We start from the raw sequence: 20,832 nt of genomic DNA on the forward strand, positions 1-20,832 counted from the left end.
AGCTCTGGGGATCATCACCTGGAGTCATTTCCCACTATGAAATTGGGAATGGCCCCAGTTTATTACAGCCTGGAGTTAGCAGGAGGATGCACTGGGTATTTTATTTATTATCTAAGGGACAATAAGGAAAAATAAGAAGTGTGGCCTTGCCTGCCTGGCTGGGGGTGTCATGAGGGTCGAAGGCATGAAGACTGCAGCTTTGAGTCCTTCAAATTAGTGCAGATCTCCTCTGGGCACAGTAAAACCATGTGCTGATGTGCAAATCTGATCCCAGGTGTGCCTGGGGACTTAATTTCCTTCTCTTCAATTACTTAAAAAAAAACCAAACTTAAAATAAAAAGGCAACACACACAGCCTTAAAGCCCTTAGAAAGCAGGTTTCAAGGTGAGCTCAGTTGATGACAGAGCAGAGAGTGGCTGGGAGCTCTGATTTCCAAGAAATCCCATTATTCTGACCACTCTGTGAGCATCTCTGTGTCCCTGTTCTGCTACAGGTGTCTATCACCTGCACAGGAGGAATTTGGCAGGGCAGCGAGGCCCTTTCTAGAGCAGAGTCTGCTTTCCGACAGGTACCAGGTGCCGGTGGCAGCCGGGCACGGCGCTGGCCCTGTCCCCCTGGGCAGGGTGACAGCTTCTGAGCCCGAGGGACACCCCGGCTTGGCAGCAGGGAGGGATTTCAATTAGCCATGAATGGCCCCAGAGCACAGGGGACTTGTCCAGAGAATTAATCACTCGGCACAGGGAGGCAGCCCCAGGGCTGGATCCCAATCCTCCCTTTGGAGGGGATGGATTCTGCACCGTGAGGCTCCCGGGACCCGCCAGCCCATCCTCCTTTCCTCACAGTTTGCTTTTCCTGGGCTTTGAAATGAATGGCTGCCACACTTCCCCACCACAGCAGCAGCTCGGTGCCTCAGGTAACACAGCTCAAGGTCAGCACAGCCTCCTCCTGCCGGGGAGGTTTTGGTGTCAAGTACGGAATAAAGGGAACGTTTCAAACCAACCCAGTGACCTTCAGTCTGGCTGTGGTTGAGAAAGGAGGCAGGAGGGAGCTGGGGAAGACACCAGTGCCTTGCAAGAACTGAGCAGCAGCTGACCTTTGTAGCCTTATTTTTTTTTTTTTTCCACAAGATATTTTGTTTATAGAGCAGAGCACAAAAATAACAACACATCTTTGTGAAGTCCGGCAGCATCACCGCTCTGCTGGAGAGCTGTGTTGGGCAGGTAACAGAAAACGTGGCAGCCTTTAATACCACACACATCCAAATGTTTAAGCACAGCCACAGCATCACCTGTCAAACCAGCACCCCTCAGGTGTGCTGAGCAGAGCTGGCACCAGCTGGAGTTATTGCAGCTCTCTGTCACATCCAGCCCACTGGAAGCTGCCAAAGCTCGACGCGTCCCCTGCACACCCCATCAACTTTTGTCTCCAATAATTCAGAGATTTCACAGTTCCCACCATTATTCTCCTGAAAGCTCCGTGTCAGCTCCAGAGGGGTTTTAAAGTATCGATGTCAAATCTCTGTTGAAGCCGGGATTCTGTCAATAGTTAATCTGAACTAACAAAACGCCAAACTACAAACAAATCCCAGCTGGATTGTGCATTATGTATCACAGCTTATGTTTGTTGAGCTTTAGGATTGAACCCCTGATCCTCATACCTCCTGGATGTTCCAGGGATTACAGGAGCATTACCAAATCCTAATTACATATAGTTCGACTATCTGACTCACACAGTTCTCTTAAAGCACTTTTGCCTTTTTTCTTCCTTTTTTAATATTTTAAACTGATTAATTCAGTCTTAAGTGCCGTGCATTTAATTTTCTTAAAGAAAACGTAGCGAGGCAGAAGTGATTGAGGCTGCAGTGCAGTAAACTGGGGCCTCCTGGACTTGCTTTTTTCCCATCCCCAATATAATAATAATTTTTGACATTGCAGCTGTTGTGTGATCCAAGGCAGAGATGGGAGATGGCTTCGGTTTTACCTGAAATATTTAAAACCTTTCACAAAGTTCATGGAAACTCTTCTAGAATTTATGACAATTTTTTTTGCCAGGCAGCATTGCTCATTACAAAGTCTCTTTTTGGGGATGCAGTAAAACCAAGTTCTCCCCTTGGACTGCTGAAGAGGCTGAAGAATCTTAAAAACAGCGATAAATAAAAGATGGGAAGCTGCTGGCTCCCTGGTGGATTGAGCTGGCTGCCTTTTGCTTCTCTCCGAGTCCCACCTTGCAGTTTGACCCTACAGATGGATCATTCTGTTCCCATTTCCAGGTGGGGTTTGTTTTTTTTCCTCACTGCCAGGCTGGCTCCGTGGCCACCCTGCTCCATTTGCTGGCAGCACTCCCATATTCCTCCAGCTTTCTTGACATTTTATCTCACTGTCACAGTCCTTTAGCCACTCCTGCCTTCAAAGTTTGTCCCAAAGCCTCCCCTGCACCGTGGAGATCAGGTTAACAGGCTTAGCCTCGCCCAGATGACTTCCCTAAATAGAGACATGTTTTGCCATTTCTGGATCAATAGACTTCATTAAAGCCTAATAATTTATTAAATTTGACAGCTGGAGGAAACAGAGCACCTGAAATCGAGCTGATGTGCCTGTGCCATGCCTGGGCAAGGCACCCCCTCCTCCAGGTTTGCAGCCAGGACTGAGACCCCCCCATGGCAGGGATTTCCCAAAGGGGGCCCAGGGCCCTGCCAAGAGACGTGTTAGAAACCTGCAGCTGATTTGCCACGGCACAGAGAGCAGGAATGGTCCCTATCAGGGATCCTCAGAGCTGCTCGAGCCATTTTTAATCCTCCCCACCAAAGCAAATTGGTGGAGAAATGGAAAAGAAAGAAAATGGACTCAGATTTGTGGTCATTTTTCTTTTGTTGTGCTTTACCCTTGCCCAGGTTTGACTCTTTAGTGTGGTTTGATTTTTGCTCTATGCGGTGCCTTTGCAAATTGTTTGTTCATTCATTCAGCCCCTAAATTCCAGTCCCCACAGTCTTCATCCACTGCAGCAGCACAGGGACTGTGGAACGTGTGCCACTGGACTGACCTGCAGCTGAAGGGTTAATACATGGTAATTAACACATGGTAATTAACACATGGTAATTAATACATGGGAATTAATACATGGGAATTACCCATGTTAACACATGGGAATTCCAGTTTTGCTGCTGTTTGCTGCAGACAGGAGAAGGAAGTTCCCTTTTCCAGGCCAGCAGGATGCTGAGAGCAAGTGAGGAATGCAAGGTGGGGATTAAGGAATGCAGGCAGGGATTGAAGAATTCGAGATGGGGATTCACTGTGTTGCTTTGCTTCCTTCCAGGTTGGAGCATGGAGCCCTTCTGATGGTTTGAACATCACAGAAATCTCCAAAGGACGGGGGCCCAACGTCACGGACTCGCTGAGCAACAGATCTCTGATTGTCACCACGGTGCTGGTAGGAGACTGCCAGCCTGTCATTGTCCTTCCCCACGAATCCCAGGGATATCCCAAATGTTGGATATCCCAAATATTGCTATGAGCTTTAGAGATATTGGATATCCAATATCTCTAAAGCTCACAGCAGCCCAGTGCAGACCTGCTGGAAGGGGCCCTGAACGTGGACAGGGCTCATGGGACACCCAATGTCCATGTCCCTGCACAGAGGTGACCTCCAACCTCCCCTATGCCACCGTCCCTGAGCACGGGCCAGTGGGAACTACAGGAGCTGGTCCTGGCTGAGCTCCTCCATTTCAGCTGCCCCTGTCCCCCTCCAGGTGCTTCTCCTGCCCAGGAAGCTCATCCTGGGCTGAGCTCTTCTGCTTCCTCTGCCAGGCCAGGTCCCTGTCCCTTGTCATGCATGTCCCTGCATGCTGGAGAGTCCTCCTCTGCCCATCCCTGCACGCCAGAGGGCCCATGCCCTGCTGATCCCTGCAGGCTGGAGGGATGGGCAGAGAACTCTCCCTGTTGATCCCTGCATGCCAAAGGGCACAGGGGGCTTGTACATGGTGAGCCCCAGGACAGCTCTGTGTCACCGTGCTGAGCCCCAGGACAGCCCCATGTCACCCCAGAGCAGCCCTATGTCACCTCAGGACAGCCCTGTGTCACCGTGCTGAGCCCCAGGACAGCCCTGTGCCACTGTGATGAGCCCCAGGACAGCCACATGTCACCCCAGGACAGCCCTGTGTCACCTTGGAGCTCCAGTACAGCCCTGTGTCACTGTACTGAGCCCCAGGGCAGCCCAGTGTCACCGTGCACCCTGGACAGGCAGGGGCACAGCAGTGGGCACTTCACTGGCCAGCACTGCCCACCTCAGCTAGAAATGTTCTTGGTACTGAAGGGAATACCAAGAGCAAGCAGAGCCCCTGGGTCTATGACACTGTCTGTCTGTCCCCCTCCTGAGCACACATTGCTGGAGTGGGGAGGACTGATGCTGTTATCCAGCTCTGCTCCCAAGTGTGGTGCTGCATTTTGTTCTCCTGTTCACTCTGGGATCTGGCAGCAGGTGTCAGATGTCAATGAGCTTTTACTGACTAGTTCATGAATCTGGTGGCATTGGTTCCTGCATGGCTGTGACACAGCACGGGCTCATGGCATGGCACCAGGAGGCAACAAAACACATCAGCCCTTGGCCAACCTGCCCAAAACTGAGGCTGAGTTATGGGGAAATTTTCCAGCCCTTTTGTGTTCTGTGTTTTCAGGGAATGTAAAGGTGCAGATGGAGCAGAGCCAGCTGGGGATGCATCCCCCAGTCTGGAGCAGTGGGAAACCTTGTTGCTTCCCTTCCCAAAAGAGGATTGATATAGTGTGGATTTGTATCATAGAAGGAATGGGACCGAGGTGCCCAGAGGGGAACACAGAAAGGGGACGCTTGGTCTAGGGCAGAATAGCAGCTGGAACTGAAGGTCTTGTATCCCTCAGCAAAGGTTTAGCAGGGTGGAAGCAGAACATAAGCCAAAGACAGATGCTGCAGCAGCTTTCCTTGCAAATCAGCCACTCCTCCTAAGGAGCTTCCCATCCAACACATGACATTTCTTCCCATGAATCGTTCCCATGGCTGTGGAATTCTCTGGGTCCAGGCCCTGGTGCCCACCACACCTCAAAGGCCACAGCATAATGCAAAACGATGGAGCCAGGAGGGGACTGTCAGCCATCTGCCTTTGACAGGGTTTTTTCAGGCAACATTTCCATCTCATGCTCTGCGAGCACGTACCAATTACATAAGGCACAGGGTGATATCAGTTCCCATTAATTGTGCCACTCCATGGGCTTGCACACGTGCCACGGGGCTTCCACTTTGGAACCAGGGCTGTCCTGGATCCCTGTGCCCAGGGGAGGAGAGGATGTGCTCAAACCTGAGTTCTGCAGTAATTGCACTGCGTCTGCTGGAGTCTAAAACATAAAATACAACCCGAGATGTTATTTGCATTTGCAACACCCCTTTGTAGTTGTGCACTGCTGTAAATGACGAGAGAAGAGCCATAGGAGGAGCCTTTAAAAGAAAAAGCATGAAAGGTTGTTTTTTCCCCTTTTTGCTCATATTGCAGTGACTCGTTGGAAGAGAAATATTACCCCAGCAGCCAGTGCCGCTCTCCCCAAGCAATATGGGAACTGTGAAGTTATGAAATTGAGGGCACCTTCACTGAGAAATCGATTAGCAAACTGAGAGAGCTTGTGAATTGGATGTCTGGCTATTTTCAGTAATAAATTGTGAAATAGTCCGTGAATAAGTGGTTCACAGAGTTCAGAATTACCCCCTAGGAAATGTTTGAGACCTGGAGATACATTACTGAAGCGAGTGGCGTCCTAATGTTCAGTGCCTCGGCTGTTAAATATGTATGTAATCCCTACAGCGCTTCCCAAAATTAATAGTGCTTTATGGCTGCTCTGGAGCTGCTGTATTTATATCAGGATCCATAGATTCAGCTGATTCACAAACAAAGCACTAATTCCAGAGCAGAAGAAGCCGAGGAGGCGGCGGGGGAGCGCGGGATTGAGCCGAGCCGCGTGTGCCAAGTTCAACTCCACGGGCGTGATGTGATCAGTTGGGCTCTAGAACTCTGCAAAATGGGGTTTTGTGTGCTGCCACGTCCCCTCCTGACCCTGCTGCTGGGCCAAAGGAGCACCCCCTGCCCCTCTGTGGGAACACAGAACCCCAGGGCAGAGCACTACCAACCTCCAGGCTGGCACAGCCCCACCTGAGCCCCCTCCTCAGAGCACCCCTGGACAGGTCATCCATACCCCACCAAACCAGGCACAATGACAGGGCTCTAATGAGGGCTCCAGACTTGCCCTCCCACCTCTTCAAGCCCCTCGTGCCTGACCAAAATCACAGAGGATGTTTGCCAGCACAAAGCACAGCCCTCACCCTCCCTCACTGGCCACCCCACAGCAAGGACAGGAGCTCTGCAGACTCCTCCAGTTTGACTCGTTGTAGGTCCCTCACCCTCCTCCTGCCTTCCAGCTCCTGCCTGCTGCCCACCCACCACCTTTTCCCATTTCCATCTGTCCTCCACACGTTGTTCCCTCAGGCTCCCCAGTGCTCCTGGTCCTTGGTGGCTGCCCAAGCCTGAGAGGCACCAAAGGATGCTGGACTTGTCTGTGTGACTTCATCCAGCCCTGCTCCAGGGGAGATCCATTAGTTCTGCATGTTCTAGGAGGTCACTGCATTAGTTCCTGTCCCTTGTGCTGGTGCTCAGCTCTGCTGTGGTTCAGACACCCCCCAGCTCTCTCAGGCAGCCACAAATGCAGCAAAGTTCCCCTGGGCAGCAGCAAAGCCCTGTGTCCATCAGGTAGAGCCAGCACAGAGGAGTTCCAGAGCTGAGTGGGGAGGTTTTGGGGTGGCCCCAGCCATGCACAGCTCCCTCATTCTCAATTTCAGCCCCCAGCCTCCTGCTGGCTGTGGTGAATGGCAGGTACTGAGTGCAGGGCTCGGGGCTGAGTTTGTCCTCCCCCTCTTTTACTGTTTCTAACACTTCATTTTTCAGAGCATGAAATGGTTCTTTTTCTCCCTGAAATGCTACCAAATGGAAAACAGTTGGCTGCTCAGAAGAGACAAAATTAAATTTTGTGGGGTAAACAAGGTTGCTAATTAGCTGATGCGCTGTGCAAAGTTAATTTATTCCCAACATGTCACAGTGCCAGCCCCGCCTGGAGAGCCGGTGCCTGGCGGCTCGGGATGACCCAGAGAGGTGGCTCTGCCTCTGTGTCACCCTGAACAGGGAATTTTTTTGTTTTCCCGGTGCAGGAGGAGCCCTTTGTGATGTTCCGTAAATCCGACACGGCCCTGTTCGGGAACGATCGCTTCGAGGGTTACTGCATCGACCTGCTGAAGGAGCTGGCCATCATCCTGGGCTTCTCCTACGAGATCCGCCTGGTGGAGGACGGCAAATACGGGGCACAGGATGAGAAGGGGCAGTGGAATGGCATGATCAAGGAGCTCATCGACCATGTGAGTGAGCCCATGGGTGGCTGCTGAGGGTTGGCTGTGCCCAGGCTGTCCCTGGAGCTGTCTCTGGGCTGGTTCTCTGGGGTGGGACAGGTTCCATTTCTTGCTGGCCTAGAATACCCACAACAAGCTCCTGATCACACCTTGCTCCTTATTACAGTTGTCAGAATATCCCTGTGTCTGGCTCTTCCAAATTTCCATTTGAAATTCCTGAAAACAGCCATTCTCCCAGCAGAGAAATGGGCTCTGTGACTCCAGGCACAGCCTGTCCCACAGTAGGACACAGGCTGGGCATGTGGAGAGGAAAGAGGCTTCCCCTGGCTGTCCTGGGCTGGCAGCATGAGCTGCTCTCACCCCCGAGGACAAACATGGGCACAGCACCAATGCGGCCTGGGGACCCCAGGCATGTCCCAGACACAGCCCAGTCCAAAGGAAGTATCCAGACTGCAGGAGCAGGTGTGCCCTGGACAGTTTAATTTTTTATTTTCTATAAGAGCAACTTATTTTCTCAAATCCCCTGGGACACGGAGCTCCCTCTGCCACACAGCAGCTGTGCTTCTCCTTCCATGGCCACTTCCAGAAGCCCATTAAACCCCAGGGAACCTGTTGCAGCAGCTTCGCTCCTGCAGCCGCCAAAGCGTCACCGAGGCTGAAGCTGCTGCTCACGGCCGGAGGTTGCTCAATTTCCTAATTAGATATCTTGCCTCCAGCACATCCCCTGATCCCAAGGGCCCAGTTATGGAGGTGAGGAAAGCTGGTGTTTTTATGAATATCTGATTCCCGGAGAAGGCCTCTGGAAGAAAAGCTAAGGACAAGAAGAATCTCTGCTCTCTGCAGCACAGGGTGACAGTGCGGGCAGTGCAGAGCGCTCTCCTCCTGAGTGTCCTGCTCAGGTGGGGCAGCCCTTGGTCACCTCCAGGTCCTGGCTACATTCTGAATTCATGGCTTAAGCAGCAAAGACACAAAAATAATCCCCTGTAGGGCTGTGATGCTGTTACCATTCATGGGAGAAGAATGAGTTTGCTGGGTGAGTCACTGTGCTGTGTGGAGAGTCAAGCACTGGCTGGGGCTGATGAGTGGTTCAGGAGCTGGGCTGAGCTTCCAGATCTGCCTTCTCTGTCCTAAATGACGTTGAGCAAGTTGCTTCTTCTGTGCACTGCTTCCTCCATCTGTAAAATGCAGATGATAATGATTATGTCCCTTATAGGGACAAAGTGATGCTTAATCAGCTTGTGACAATCACTGCAGCCCTCGGCTGGCTCGGCCCAGGGAGCAGGAGAGCAGCAAGGGCAGGCAAGGACAGCCCTAGGGAGCAGGACACGTCCTCATGGGGGAACGCACCACCAGCTCTGCAAACCTGCCCTGGTGCTTTTCCTTCTGGAAAACTCCGTGCAGCTCAAAATACAGATTTCAGAGCCTCTTACACAACAGCCTTGCCGAGTGAGACGAGTGGCGGTGTCCCAGCGGAAGGCGCCGGTGCTCTGCCGCTCCAAGTGACGAGTGTGACACAGATCAGAACTGACACAGCGGTGGCTGTGCCCCTCGGCACAGCCCCCCGGGACACGGCTCCTCTGCCCAGCATCCACTGCTGGAAATGGGCTGTGGGGCTCACCCAGTGCTGGGAACAGGGTCTGGAGCTCACTCACTCCTGGGAGTGGGGTCTGGAGTTCACTCACTGATGGGAACAGGCTCTGGAGTTTACCCAGTGCTAGGAACAGGGTCTGGACCTCGCCTGCTACTGGGAGTGGGATCTGGAGCTCACCCAGTGCTGGGAGTGGGATCTGGAGCTCGCCCAGTGCTGGAAACAGGGTCTGGAGCTCACCCACTGCTGGGAATGGGCTCTGGAACTCACCCAGTGCTGGGAATGGGCTCTGGAGCTCACCCAGTGCTGGGAATGGGCTCTGGAGCTCACCCAGTGCTGGGAATGACCCTGGAGCTCACCCAGTGCTGGGAATGGCTCTGGAGGTCACCCACTGCTGGAAACAGGGTCTGAAGCTCACCCAGTGCTGGGAAAGGGTCTGGAGCTCACCTGCTGCTAGGAGCAGGCTCTGGAGCTCACTCACTGCTGGGAGTGGGGACTGGAGCTCATTCACTGCTGGGAGTGGGCTCTAGAGCTCACCTGCTGCTGAGAAGGGAGTCTGGAGCTTACCCACTGCTGGGAATGGCTCTGGAGCTCACCCAGTGCTGGGAACAGGGTCTGGAGCTCACTCACTGCTGGGAGTGGGATCTAGAGCTCACCCAGTGCTGGGAGTCGGCTCTGGAGCTGGGTAGATGCATGACTGCAGTGTCTAGGGGACAAGGGTGGTGTCACCAAAGGGGTAAATCTCCAAAAGTTGGCACCCCAAAGGTACGTCACGTACCAGGACAGGTGTTTACACAGCCAGCACTCTGGGCTGGATGCAGTCACGAATCCTCCCCCTCCGCTCTCTCTGATCCAGACATGTCTGGCCACAGGCAGGGATGCCTCGGGCTATGATCCTTTGTAAAATCCCTGTGTTTCTAGTCTGGCCTTAAGCATAAACAGGAAAAGCAACAGCAATCAGAGCAGGCACAGCACGACCCTGTCCGACAGGTCCCCAGTAGCAGATCCAGAGACAACAGCCCCACGCTGCTGCCTGCAACAGCCCTGCCCTGCTGCCTTTCATCTGCTGCTCATCCTCAGCACAAAAAGTCCCTGTTTTGAGGAGTTCAGTTCATTCCCTGGAGAAGCAGCCTCTCTCCTCACCACAGTCTACTGCTGATTGTCACCCCTGTGGCCACTCCTGCAGAGGAGCCTTGATCAGAAGGGCCATGAGAGCTGAACTCAGGTATTCAGGGAGGTCTGGGGAGCCCAGGTGATGCAAAGAAGCTCCTGAGCCCTTTATTCATAACAAACAAGGGAACCTGACAAGAGCCAAACCTCCTCCTTTCAGCAGCAGTGAACTGCTATTGATGTTTATTCATAGAAATTATTACTGATACAAGCAAAGCTCCACTGCACACCGTGGCCCATCCATTCTGATTTATAAATTCCAGTTGTCTGGCAAAGCGACGCCTGCAAATCTTCCCTTTTGTTTGTGGGCAGAATCCCATAAAACCAGCAGAATGAGTTGTTCTGGACATTTTGCACAAACTTGTTGACAAATAAAACTTGTCTTCTGCTGCGACAGTGCACATCACATTGCCATTCAATCTGCAGCTTCAGGTGGGAATAAAAGAGAAGTGGTAAATACTGGGGTTTGTAATGGAAATCCCTGCCAATGGTAACTGTAGAGGAGTTGTAATATCCATCCTTAGGGACGATTCCTGACAGCTGATTTAACAATGGCACAATAAGTGGGCATTTACTGGCAGTAAATTCTGGCAGAAATACATATTGTAACCACACTGCCAGCTCCCCATTAATGCCCTGCACTGGTGGATGTTTTATCTCAAGTGTCGTGAACTGGGGCTTCATTTGGATTCACTGGGCCAGGGATGGGGAACAAACAATTTCATTGGAAGAAAGAATTTAATCCTCCACCTTTTGTTTAGACACTGCAGGACCCCAGTGTTAGGGATGGGATGGAAATAAGCCAGAACAGCTTTTTGTTTTGTGCTCAGATCATTATTGGGTGGTTCATGGCTGGGTCATACTCAGGGATCCAGGTGAAGGGTCTGTGTTTTGGGAGCCCCGAGTTCTCTGTGTGCCTCAGCAGGTGTCCCTGCCCCTGGTTCACCTGCCAGGAGTCCATAGCACAGGGCTTGTCTCTCACAGTAGAGCTGTTCTCACCAGAATCCTCCAGCCTTCACATCCCTCAGGTACAATTAATGGCAGTTCCAACTCTGGAGATCTCTCTTGAAGTGAAGACTAGAAAAGCCCCAACAGCACCTCGTGGCCCTCATTCCTCCCCTTCAGCTCTCAGCTGGGTTTTTCCTCATGACACCTATTCTTAATTCATCCCTTATATTGAATGAATCCATTGACAAAAAATTATATCTAAATTAGGACTGAGATTGCAAGAGCAGCCATTAAGAGCCAGAGTCAGACAGTTAGCACTGACCCTGCTCTCCTTGAGCATCCCTGCTCCCACTGAGTGCTTCCCTGTCCCTGGGCAGGCACGGGGCTCTCACAGAGCACTCCCACCCCTGCCCCAGCAGCAGCACCTCCTGTCTGAGCTCTGAGCTTCAGGAGAGCCCAGCAGTGCCTGCCCCACTCATTCCTCATCCCCCAACACACCTGGGGCTGCTCTGCTGCAGGGAAAGGTGCAGGGAGATGCAGTGTGAGCCCATGGGCACAGGGAGGAGGAGCAGGACACAGCAGCCAAACAAGGAGAGTAGGAAACAGGGATAGGACCCAAGGCAGAAACCCCAGTGCTGGCAGTGGCAAGAGACCGAGGGATGACAGTGCCAGACCTGGGTAACAATTAAATCAGTAAAACACACACACACTATTTCTGTCTCTCAGGCAACACACACATGATTAGTTTATGTAAATACCTAACGCAGATTGGCAAAATAAGCACAGAGGCAGCTTATTTTCCTGAATAAATATTTATCTTGGTGCTTATACTGTTGGTGGGCTCTGCCATGACCAGCCACTGCCCGTGGGTTGGCTCTGGCTGAGGTCAGGCACTGCAGGATTCCCACAGTGACCGTGGCTGCACAAGAGCTGTCCTGACCCACAGGCCACATCTCCCTGATAACTGAGGACTTGGAGATAAGGCTTGGCATTTTCTGATGAAAGCCAAATATCTCTGCAGTGAATATCATCATCCCTGTGCTGAACGCCCGGTGAACTCAGAGCTGTTCCAGCCAAGAGCAGCTGTGACTGGGTGAATGAGGAGATCCAAACCCTTGGAGGTGTGCTGCAGAAGTGTCTGCATTTGATGTGGAGCTGCCTTGGCAGAATTCATCTTTTTGGCCTCAATTCAGCAGAACACTTAAGAACAAGCACAAGGCTTGGAAGTTGTGTAAGCTCCAGTAAAACAGAGGTGTAGGCTTAAGTGGTTTTGCTGGACAAGGGTCTTTAAGCCATTGGCACTTGCTCTAATTCCTCAGCTTTAATAAAACCCACCTGACTGTGCAACAGCACAAGAGTCAGGGCTGAGTAAAGGAAACAGCCAGAGTCTGGTAATTGACTGCCCAGTTTGGAATGTCAGAGCACGACAAATCAAAGCTTCACCCTTGGTGGGTTTGATTTAGATCCTCTCTGTCAGCAAACCCTTAATTAGAGGCCACCTTCAGAAAAATCTGCATTGGTAAAAAGGATATGGAAGTGCAGCCCTGTGCTGCCTCTAATTGCTCAGGACACACCCCAGCCCAGGCTCCTGGATCCGTGCTGTCCTGCCTGAATGTGACATTCCCTGCAAGGACACAGGGCTGGGAGCACATCGCAGGAGCTGCTGGAGTGACACAGTAAAATTTTACTTCTGCGCTAAAAGCGGTTGGATCGCTGGGCATCCATGCAGATTTCTGTCTCTTCATTTTCTGTGGCAAAGCACAAACTCCAGGCAGTTCTTTAGTTCTCACTGTATCATTCTGACAGATTTGGCCAAGGAACTCTCAGCCTGGCCAGTGCCAGCGAGCTCTGACCACAGAACATTTGCTCCCTCCTTCAGAAAAATCCCTCCGTAGCCAAATCCTTCAACATCTTCCTCGCTCTTCCCTGGTGAGTCAGGACACCCACACAGAAGTGATGGAGGAGGGAAAATGCTGCATTTCTTTTGCCATTTCTGCCTTGTGACTGTGGGGAGCGCCGAGCCAAAATTTCCAGATGTGCTGTAAGGTGGTGGGAGCTGCCAAGCTCCAAACCTGCCAGGATGGTGCCAAGGATGCGGAACATCCCCACCTCAGGCTGGGCAGCCACAAATGCCCATCCATTTCCAACCCCCTCAGCTCCTGTCCATGTCACCACAGCCACAGCTGGCACAATGGGCTCACTGGAAAAAACACTGTTCCCATTTTCCACAGGTTTTGACACATGCCAGTGACTGAAATGGGCTCTTCCTGTACCAGGCTGATGTAAAAATGTATTTCCATCTGGAAAGTGAGAAGGAAAGGAAACCAACCAGGGCGCAGCTGGAGAGAGCCACATTAGAACAAAAATACATCATTTTTACCCTTGCTACATAATTCCTGAAGGTCTCTGTGCAGGAGCTCTAAGGCTGCATCATTGGAGGGGGATCCCTTACAGATACACACACACACACCTGGGAGTGGACAAAAGCTCATGTAGAGACTCTTCCTAGAGTAAAAGAACCAGATTCCTCTATTTATAAAAATATAAATACAATCTTTCATCACAGATTGGGAAGGTCAAATGAAACCATTAATACAACCTTTACTCCCAGCACAGGCCAGGGATCTGCTCTGGTTCCTACTGAAGTGAACCCCCAGCTCCTGCTGAAGCAAAGTGTGTTCCAGCCAGTATTGATTTAAAGTTCATGAATAATGACAAATCTACTGTATCTCTGGGTAATTATCACTCGTGGGTAATTTAGAATTTTAATTTTCAGAACCAGATGTTAAATAAATCTCGACCAGGCTCCTGGCATGGGGGGAGGTTCTGCTCAGTCTCAGAGCTGTAATTTATGTGTCTGTGTTTCCTTGGAAGTTCATAATCCCAAAGAATCATTTGCAAAGCTGAAGCAAGGAGGGTGATATTGAGGAAACCTTGGGTGTATTTACTTGTGGCTTTTAAGAACCTGGATGGATATTGAGTGAGAGGAATGAATGCAGCTCTCAACCAACAGAAAGAGGGTGCATGTAGTCTCTGGCTGAATTAGCACAGGAATTAGTAAATAACAGAAATACTAGAAACAAACACAATTCATGCAGGCTGTCAGGATAAATAATATGCTCAGCTGAAATTCCTTATGGACCCCAGAGCACTCCAGCAGGAAGGGCTGAGGAGTCCATCACTGAATGGTGTTTTCTCAGAGGGTCTCAGCTCCACACCTCCCTCCCTCTCACCTGGCAGGCACTGAGAATTCCTGCCTGAGGGAGCCTCTCAAGCTGTATCATTAAATGACTGAGGGAAAAGAAATTGGACCTTTTACCCCACACTGCCACAGTATGGCTCCACCCAGAGTAGCCTTCCTCCACACCCTCCTCTCCTCTTGAAAGGCAGGACAACAATGAATGAAAGGAAGGACAACAAGAGCAACAACCACTGCTGCCAACAGCAGGGTCTGCACACAGCTACTCACTGTTGTAGAGTCTTGTGGCAAGGAGAAAGCACGACAAGGGTCACTGGCACTTTAGAACTCTGTAAAATCTGATTTTTCTGACCATTTCAGAAGAGCTCCTTGCATTGGAGCAGCAGCTGCAGAGGCTGCAACGCCTCCATTGGGTTGTGCTGTGTTTTACAGTGAACATCATACACCCAACATCTGTATTTCACAGCAAACACTGTACCCCAACATCTGTATTTCACAGCACATGTGCAACAGGAGGGGGCTGCACTTTGGGGGTTTTTGGTCTGTTTCTGCTGTGTGAGAGCTGTGGTGTCTCCAAGGGGATGGAGTTACACCTCAGTTACACCTCAGTTACACTGAGTTACACCTCAGTTTGTAACTCCCCCTCTCTCCCTGCCCGTGTCCCCTCCCTCTGTGCTGCCTGCAGAAAGCTGACCTGGCTGTGGCTCCTCTGACCATCACCCACGTCCGGGAGAAAGCCATCGACTTCTCCAAGCCCTTCATGACCCTGGGGGTCAGCATCCTCTACAGGAAACCCAACGGGACCAACCCCAGCGTGTTCTCCTTCCTCAACCCTCTGTCTCCTGACATCTGGATGTACATCCTCCTCGCCTACCTGGGGGTCAGCTGTGTGCTCTTTGTCATAGCCAGGTAAGGGGACGCTGGTCCCTGCTGGGAGCTGCACCTTGTCACCACTGAGATCCCCTCTGGTCCATCACCATGGGCTGGCTGCTCACTTTCACACATTCACAGTATGAAATGATTTTAAAATGGGCTTTTTTTTTCACGGTTTCAGAAATTTTGCGGCTTTTCCATCTCGTCAGCACCTCCAGGTGTGCGAGGAGCAGTTCTGCTCTGTGTCATTGTCCATTCTTGCTCCTGTTTGGTCACTGCTCACACCCTTCCCAGCCTCTCCTGGGTCCTGAGCTCCCATTTTCACTCCATTTCCCACTTCTGTCTCTGATCCCTCCACCTCACACAAACCCCTCCCTGTATCAAAAGAATGGAGAAGCCGTTGCCACGGATCAGACAATGTGTCTGTTTACAGCATTAATATGCATCTAATTAGCATGTTTAAATCCTCTATGTTTAAAGGCAGAATTTGCATACATTTGCATGTCTTGTTAATTCCACAGGGCCTTTGATGAGACGCAGTCCTGGATTGCTCTCAATCTATGATCCCACCTTTTCAAATCAAAACAGAGCACTTGTCCCCTCCTGCAGGCACCTGCCCTCCATGACCACACACGGCCCTCGACGGGATATTTTGCATAAACACCATGTCCAGGAATGATTCCTCAGCCCACTCTGCAGTTTGATGCTCATTTCTCATTATTTCCAGTTGACTTTATACCAGTGGGGATTTCAGAGCCCTCCCTGCTGCCTTGGTCTGGGGGTCCATGGAGACCCTCTTTCTTCCCCAAGGCCTGCTGTGCTACACCTTCCCTGGGAGGATCCATCAGAAACCTTCCTCCCTCATCCACTGACATTAGAGAGTCAAAGGAAAGATCAGATACACAACTGGAGCAAGCAGACTCCATTAACCCTGATGGCACAACAAATCTTCAGCATCCCTCAGGTCCAGAGGGGCACTTAGAGCAGATTTCCTGCGTTCACTCTGTCATATCCTAATTACACAGAACAGCAGAGTGAGCTGGCCCTGAGTGCTGTGAGCACCTGCAGTGCTCACATTAGGAGCTTGTGTTTTTTCCAGCTCATAATGGCCAGATCCAGCCCAAATTGTCCAGACTCCACTTTCAAAGCATGTTAAACGCTCATGGCAGGGCAGACACATCCTCTGATCCCTCCTCTGCATGGGGGCAGAGCTGGATGTTGTGTTTTCCTCTCAGAGGACATGGAGGACCCTCCCTGATCCAGATTGCAGCTGGAATTTCCCTCCTCTCTTGTCTTTGCCATGCCTCCCCAGCCAAGGGTGGCAGAGATAACCAGGTGCTCTCAGCAGCACAAGATTCTCCTCTAGGAAAATGGACCCAAGGTAACTATTGATGCCTTGGGAAGGCTGAGCTGGAACAGAGACTGGACAGGGCTGGAGAATAAAGTAGATATTTAATAAAAGGCCTTTAAGGATCCACCTTGGGCAGACAAGAGCCTGGCCAGGGCTACACCCAAGGTGGACCCAAAATGGTCACAAAATGCCCAACTGGTCATGACATCTTACATTTTTATAAATTTTGGTCCATTTGCATGTTGAGGTTTAATTGTCCAATTTCAGGGTGTTGTGAGGTCCCATCCTTCTTGTTCCTCCCTTCAGCCCACCCTTGTTTGTGCTGTTGGGCTGAAGGCTGTCCTGGTTCTCAGCAGGAAAAGGATTTGTTTTGTCTCCCTACTCTGTGAATGCAATATGAGGCTGAGAACTACACACCTAAGCAGCACAGAATGTGAAAAACATGAAAGCTAAAGCTTGAGGCATCACAACGAGAAGGAAAACCCTGTGATGGCTGATGGAAAACCCTTGGCTGTCTGTCCCTGTCATCCAGGCAGGGCACAGCTGAGTGGGCTCTGCTGGTTTGGATGGCACCAGGCACCAGACTGCTCGTGTGGCCTGCAGTGACAATTCAAACACAATTTTACATTTATGAGCTTATTTTTTTCCCAGCTCTTAATGGCCAGATCCAGCCCAAATTGTCCAGATCCCGCTTTCAAAGCACATTAAATGTGCAAATTGTATCTGCACACAAAACACTGCAGAAAGGCTGAAGGAAATGCTGGGACAGGTCTTGATGTGAAGTCCCTCAGTCACCACTTTGCACAAACAGGAACATCTGTCTGAGAACAGCAGCTTTTGACTGATATTGAGGGATGAAAACCTGAAGAATTGTGGCTTTGTCTCAGGTTTTATTCTGAAATGATCCTCGGCATCTCTCTGCATCGCATCAGTTATGTGATAGAACATTTTCTCCCTATCAGGCCATTCTTTGGACTAAATTCAACACATAAAATATTGCAATTACAGTTTCTTTCTCACGTTTTGCTGCTGACATTTCTTCTGTCATCCTATTCTTTCAAAGAACGCCAAGTACTCGGGGTAATTAAAATTCTGCAAGAATTTTCTTTTAACACATAGAGATGCAATGCAAGAGCTTTCACTGGGAAAATATTTATTGCATTGAGAAGTAATGGAAACAATATCTGCTTTTGACCCCATCAAGGCCTCTGAAATCCAATTGTCAGAAGAAAACCACAATCAAAATAGAAAAGCTTTAATTCAGAGACATGAGTCTTCTGAACTAGGCACCAGAGCCCTCTGCTCATGCCATAACCATAGGTCAATGCCACTTAAAACAGACTCAGGAAGTATTTAGAGGCAGGCAAAGGATGGATTTGCTCCATCTGTCATTTTAATCAGTTTTTCTTTGCTGTTGATGGAGCCACTGCTCCCAACCCCCAACCCCCAGAGAGCCATCAAACACTGGCTGTCCCCACAGCTCTGTGTCTGGAGACTGTGGTGCCTGAACTGCCACCTGTCCTTGGGCTCCAAATGCCACCAAACCCCTCTGGCTGCAGGGCAGGCTGGGTGGGTTTAATCTCCATCCCAACTGCAGCCAGGACTGGGTCGTCCACTGAAAATTTCTCCAGAGATGCAATTTAGACTCAAAAGTATTTCTTGTCAGATCTTTTAAACTTCTTCGAAATGCTTCAATTTCCCTGCCAACAAGCCAAAAGAGACAGGAGAATGATCCTAGTTTTGATGAAGTATTTCTCAGAGTCCACTGTGCATGTGAGGATGAGGAAATCCTGAGTTCCCCATTGATTGGAGCTCTGGCTGTACGGGGTCAATGAGCTCCTCTCCCTCCTTCCTTCATTACCTCTTCCTTCCACTAATGGTTTCCCTGCTCAAGCACAAGGAGGCTGTTGCTGCTTTGCAGATTTCTGAATATTTCTCTGTCATTTGAGCTGCACCAGTAGGTTTTTGCTCAGACCTTGAAGTTCTCCAGCATGTCATCTTGCCAGGCTCATTGATCTTACCCATTCCCTTTCTTTCTCATAGTCTTGCATTGGCAGCCCAAGAAAGTTTTAATCTAATTCCTGAACTCTGGCTTTATCTGACAGAAAGGACCAAGACACCATCCTTTATCCAACTCTGAATCTATAGCAAATTCCAAGGAATAAGCAGCACAGAAATCCAGGTCTGAGTTCAGCCTGGTCCTTGTTTCCTCACTGATTTCCTCTGATTTAGAGAGCAGAGGAGGGTGAGCAGCCAGGACAGCCCAACCATTACCTGGATGAACAAGCAGCAATGTCAGGGTGCAGCCTGAACAAGACCTGTGCTTCCACACCCCAAACCCAGCCCAGGGAACAGTCCCCACTGCAGGAAGGTGAGATAAACCAGGGAGGAAAGGAGAGATCATTATTAGCCTGTACCTTGAAGGTGGAAAACAGGAGCAAAAATTAGGACAGCTGTGCCCAAGGGTGATCTTTCCTAAAGCCACAAGAGCTGTGGGCTGTGCCTTGTCCATCCTCAGTGATGGTTTTCCCCATGGACCCCTCCCATGGTGCTGCTCCAGGACCACAGCTCTGCACTGACACATGCCCAGGGCAGGTTTCAGTTGTCAGGATGTTCCTGGCACAGAGCTGGGGCCTTTCTCCAAAAACATCCAAGTGTCTGAGCAAAGGGACCCCTGGAACTGAGCCACCAAACGTCTCCTTGGGTGGTGGCGCATCTGGTGCAGAATCACAGAGGGAAACATCTCCTGCTACAGGCTGTGGGCTGGGCTCTGAGAAGGGGCTGTTGTGAATCTCCAGGGATTCCAGAAGGAAGCGGAGATGATAATTAATGCCTGGTTCAAAAGCAATTATACCAATTATGTTTTTAATTTAATCTCTGCAAAATTTGGGACTCTCAGAAAATGTAAATAAACAGCTCTAAAAATATTAACATCTCTCCTGTTGAGCATCCTCCCCAGATCCTGGCTAAATGAGCTCATTCCCAGCAGTGCTTGCCTGCCAGTCTTGGGCAGAATTTGCAGAGATATTCCTAGGAAATTCCCTCAGTCTTGCTGAAGAACTGCAGGGCTATCCATGGAAATACATCCCCACAGGGAATAAGTTTCTCCCACTACCCAGCACAGGGCCAAGTGACACAGCAATCCACAGTGAACTGTCACCACATTCCAGTGTTCTGCCAGTGCCCTGACTGGGCCAAACTGCTGCTCATCAGGATGGTGGAAGGTTCTACTTCTCAGTGACCTAAATCCCACCCTGATTCCCATGTGCATTGGTGGGACAGTCTCCTCAAATTCCAGTTTGTCCTTACTGTTGCTGCAGAATGACTGAGGCTTCTCCCCTCAGTGAATCAAAAATGCCATTTTTTCCCACATTTTTGAACTGTTACATACGAGAGGTTTCATGTCTGGATGCCTTCCCATCCCATCCCATCCCATCCCATCCCATCCCATCCTATCCCATCCCATCCCATCCACCCCATCCCATCCCATCCCATCCCATCCCATCCCATCCCATCCCATCCCATCCTATCCCATCCATCCCATCCACCCCATCCCATCCCATCCCATCCCATCCCATCCCATCCCATCCCATCCCATCCCATTCCATCCCATCCCATCCTCATTCCATCTCTTTATATTTTTCAAATCCTGTGCTGCATTAGTGCACAGCTCTAAACTCCATATAAAGTGTTAGTTACTGTCTTCACATTTTGGTCAGAGAAAACAATCCCTCTAGACCTGAAATCCAAGGACACCCTACAGCCCAAGTCCCCAAAAAGTACAAACAAAAGTGAAATGGGAGGGAGCAAACTGGGGGTAAATGACTTCATTACCTGAAGCTGTAATTGGAGGATTAACTCCTGATATGTAAATGGATCAAATTTATAATTGTTTGAAAAACTCATGACCATGGTCCAGCTTGGGTGCAGCCTCTGGAAGGCTTTTGGCTGCCCAGGGTGTATCTATTGAAAGCCTTTAATAAATACCTGCTTTTACTTTAATAATCATGTCCAGCCTCTGTTCCAGGCAGCCCCTCCAAGGCATCCTGACAAGCTCTGGTTTCCCTGTGTGCTGCAGGTTCAGCCCCTACGAGTGGTACGACGCCCACCCCTGCAACCCGGGCTCCGACATCGTGGAGAACAACTTCACCCTCCTGAACAGCTTCTGGTTCGGGATGGGAGCGCTGATGCAGCAAGGTAGGGTGGCACCCTAACCTGCTGTTAGGGCTTTTTTTAATTGAAATTCTGATTTTGGTTGGAAGCTCCCAGCACCTCCTGGCCCCTGCAGCACTG

At 50.4% G+C, this 20,832-nt stretch overlaps 1 protein-coding gene across 1 annotated transcript in view; it reads left to right on the plus strand.

The window, feature by feature from the left end:
- GRIK3 (glutamate ionotropic receptor kainate type subunit 3) overlaps positions 1-20,832 on the plus strand; it is a gene marked incomplete at its 5' end in the record, with an annotated part of 113,113 nt that overhangs the window by 80,642 nt on the left and 11,639 nt on the right. Inside the window, 4 exons of the mRNA XM_083879648.1 lie at positions 3,313-3,426; positions 7,216-7,419; positions 15,001-15,224; positions 20,618-20,736. Of these exons, the coding sequence (XP_083735774.1) occupies positions 3,313-3,426; positions 7,216-7,419; positions 15,001-15,224; positions 20,618-20,736 (661 nt within the window). The remainder of the gene's footprint in view (positions 1-3,312; positions 3,427-7,215; positions 7,420-15,000; positions 15,225-20,617; positions 20,737-20,832) is intronic.

The sequence above is a fragment of the Zosterops lateralis genome (assembly GCF_965231275.1).
Source record: "Zosterops lateralis genome assembly, chromosome: 28".
NCBI lineage: Eukaryota > Metazoa > Chordata > Aves > Passeriformes > Zosteropidae > Zosterops > Zosterops lateralis.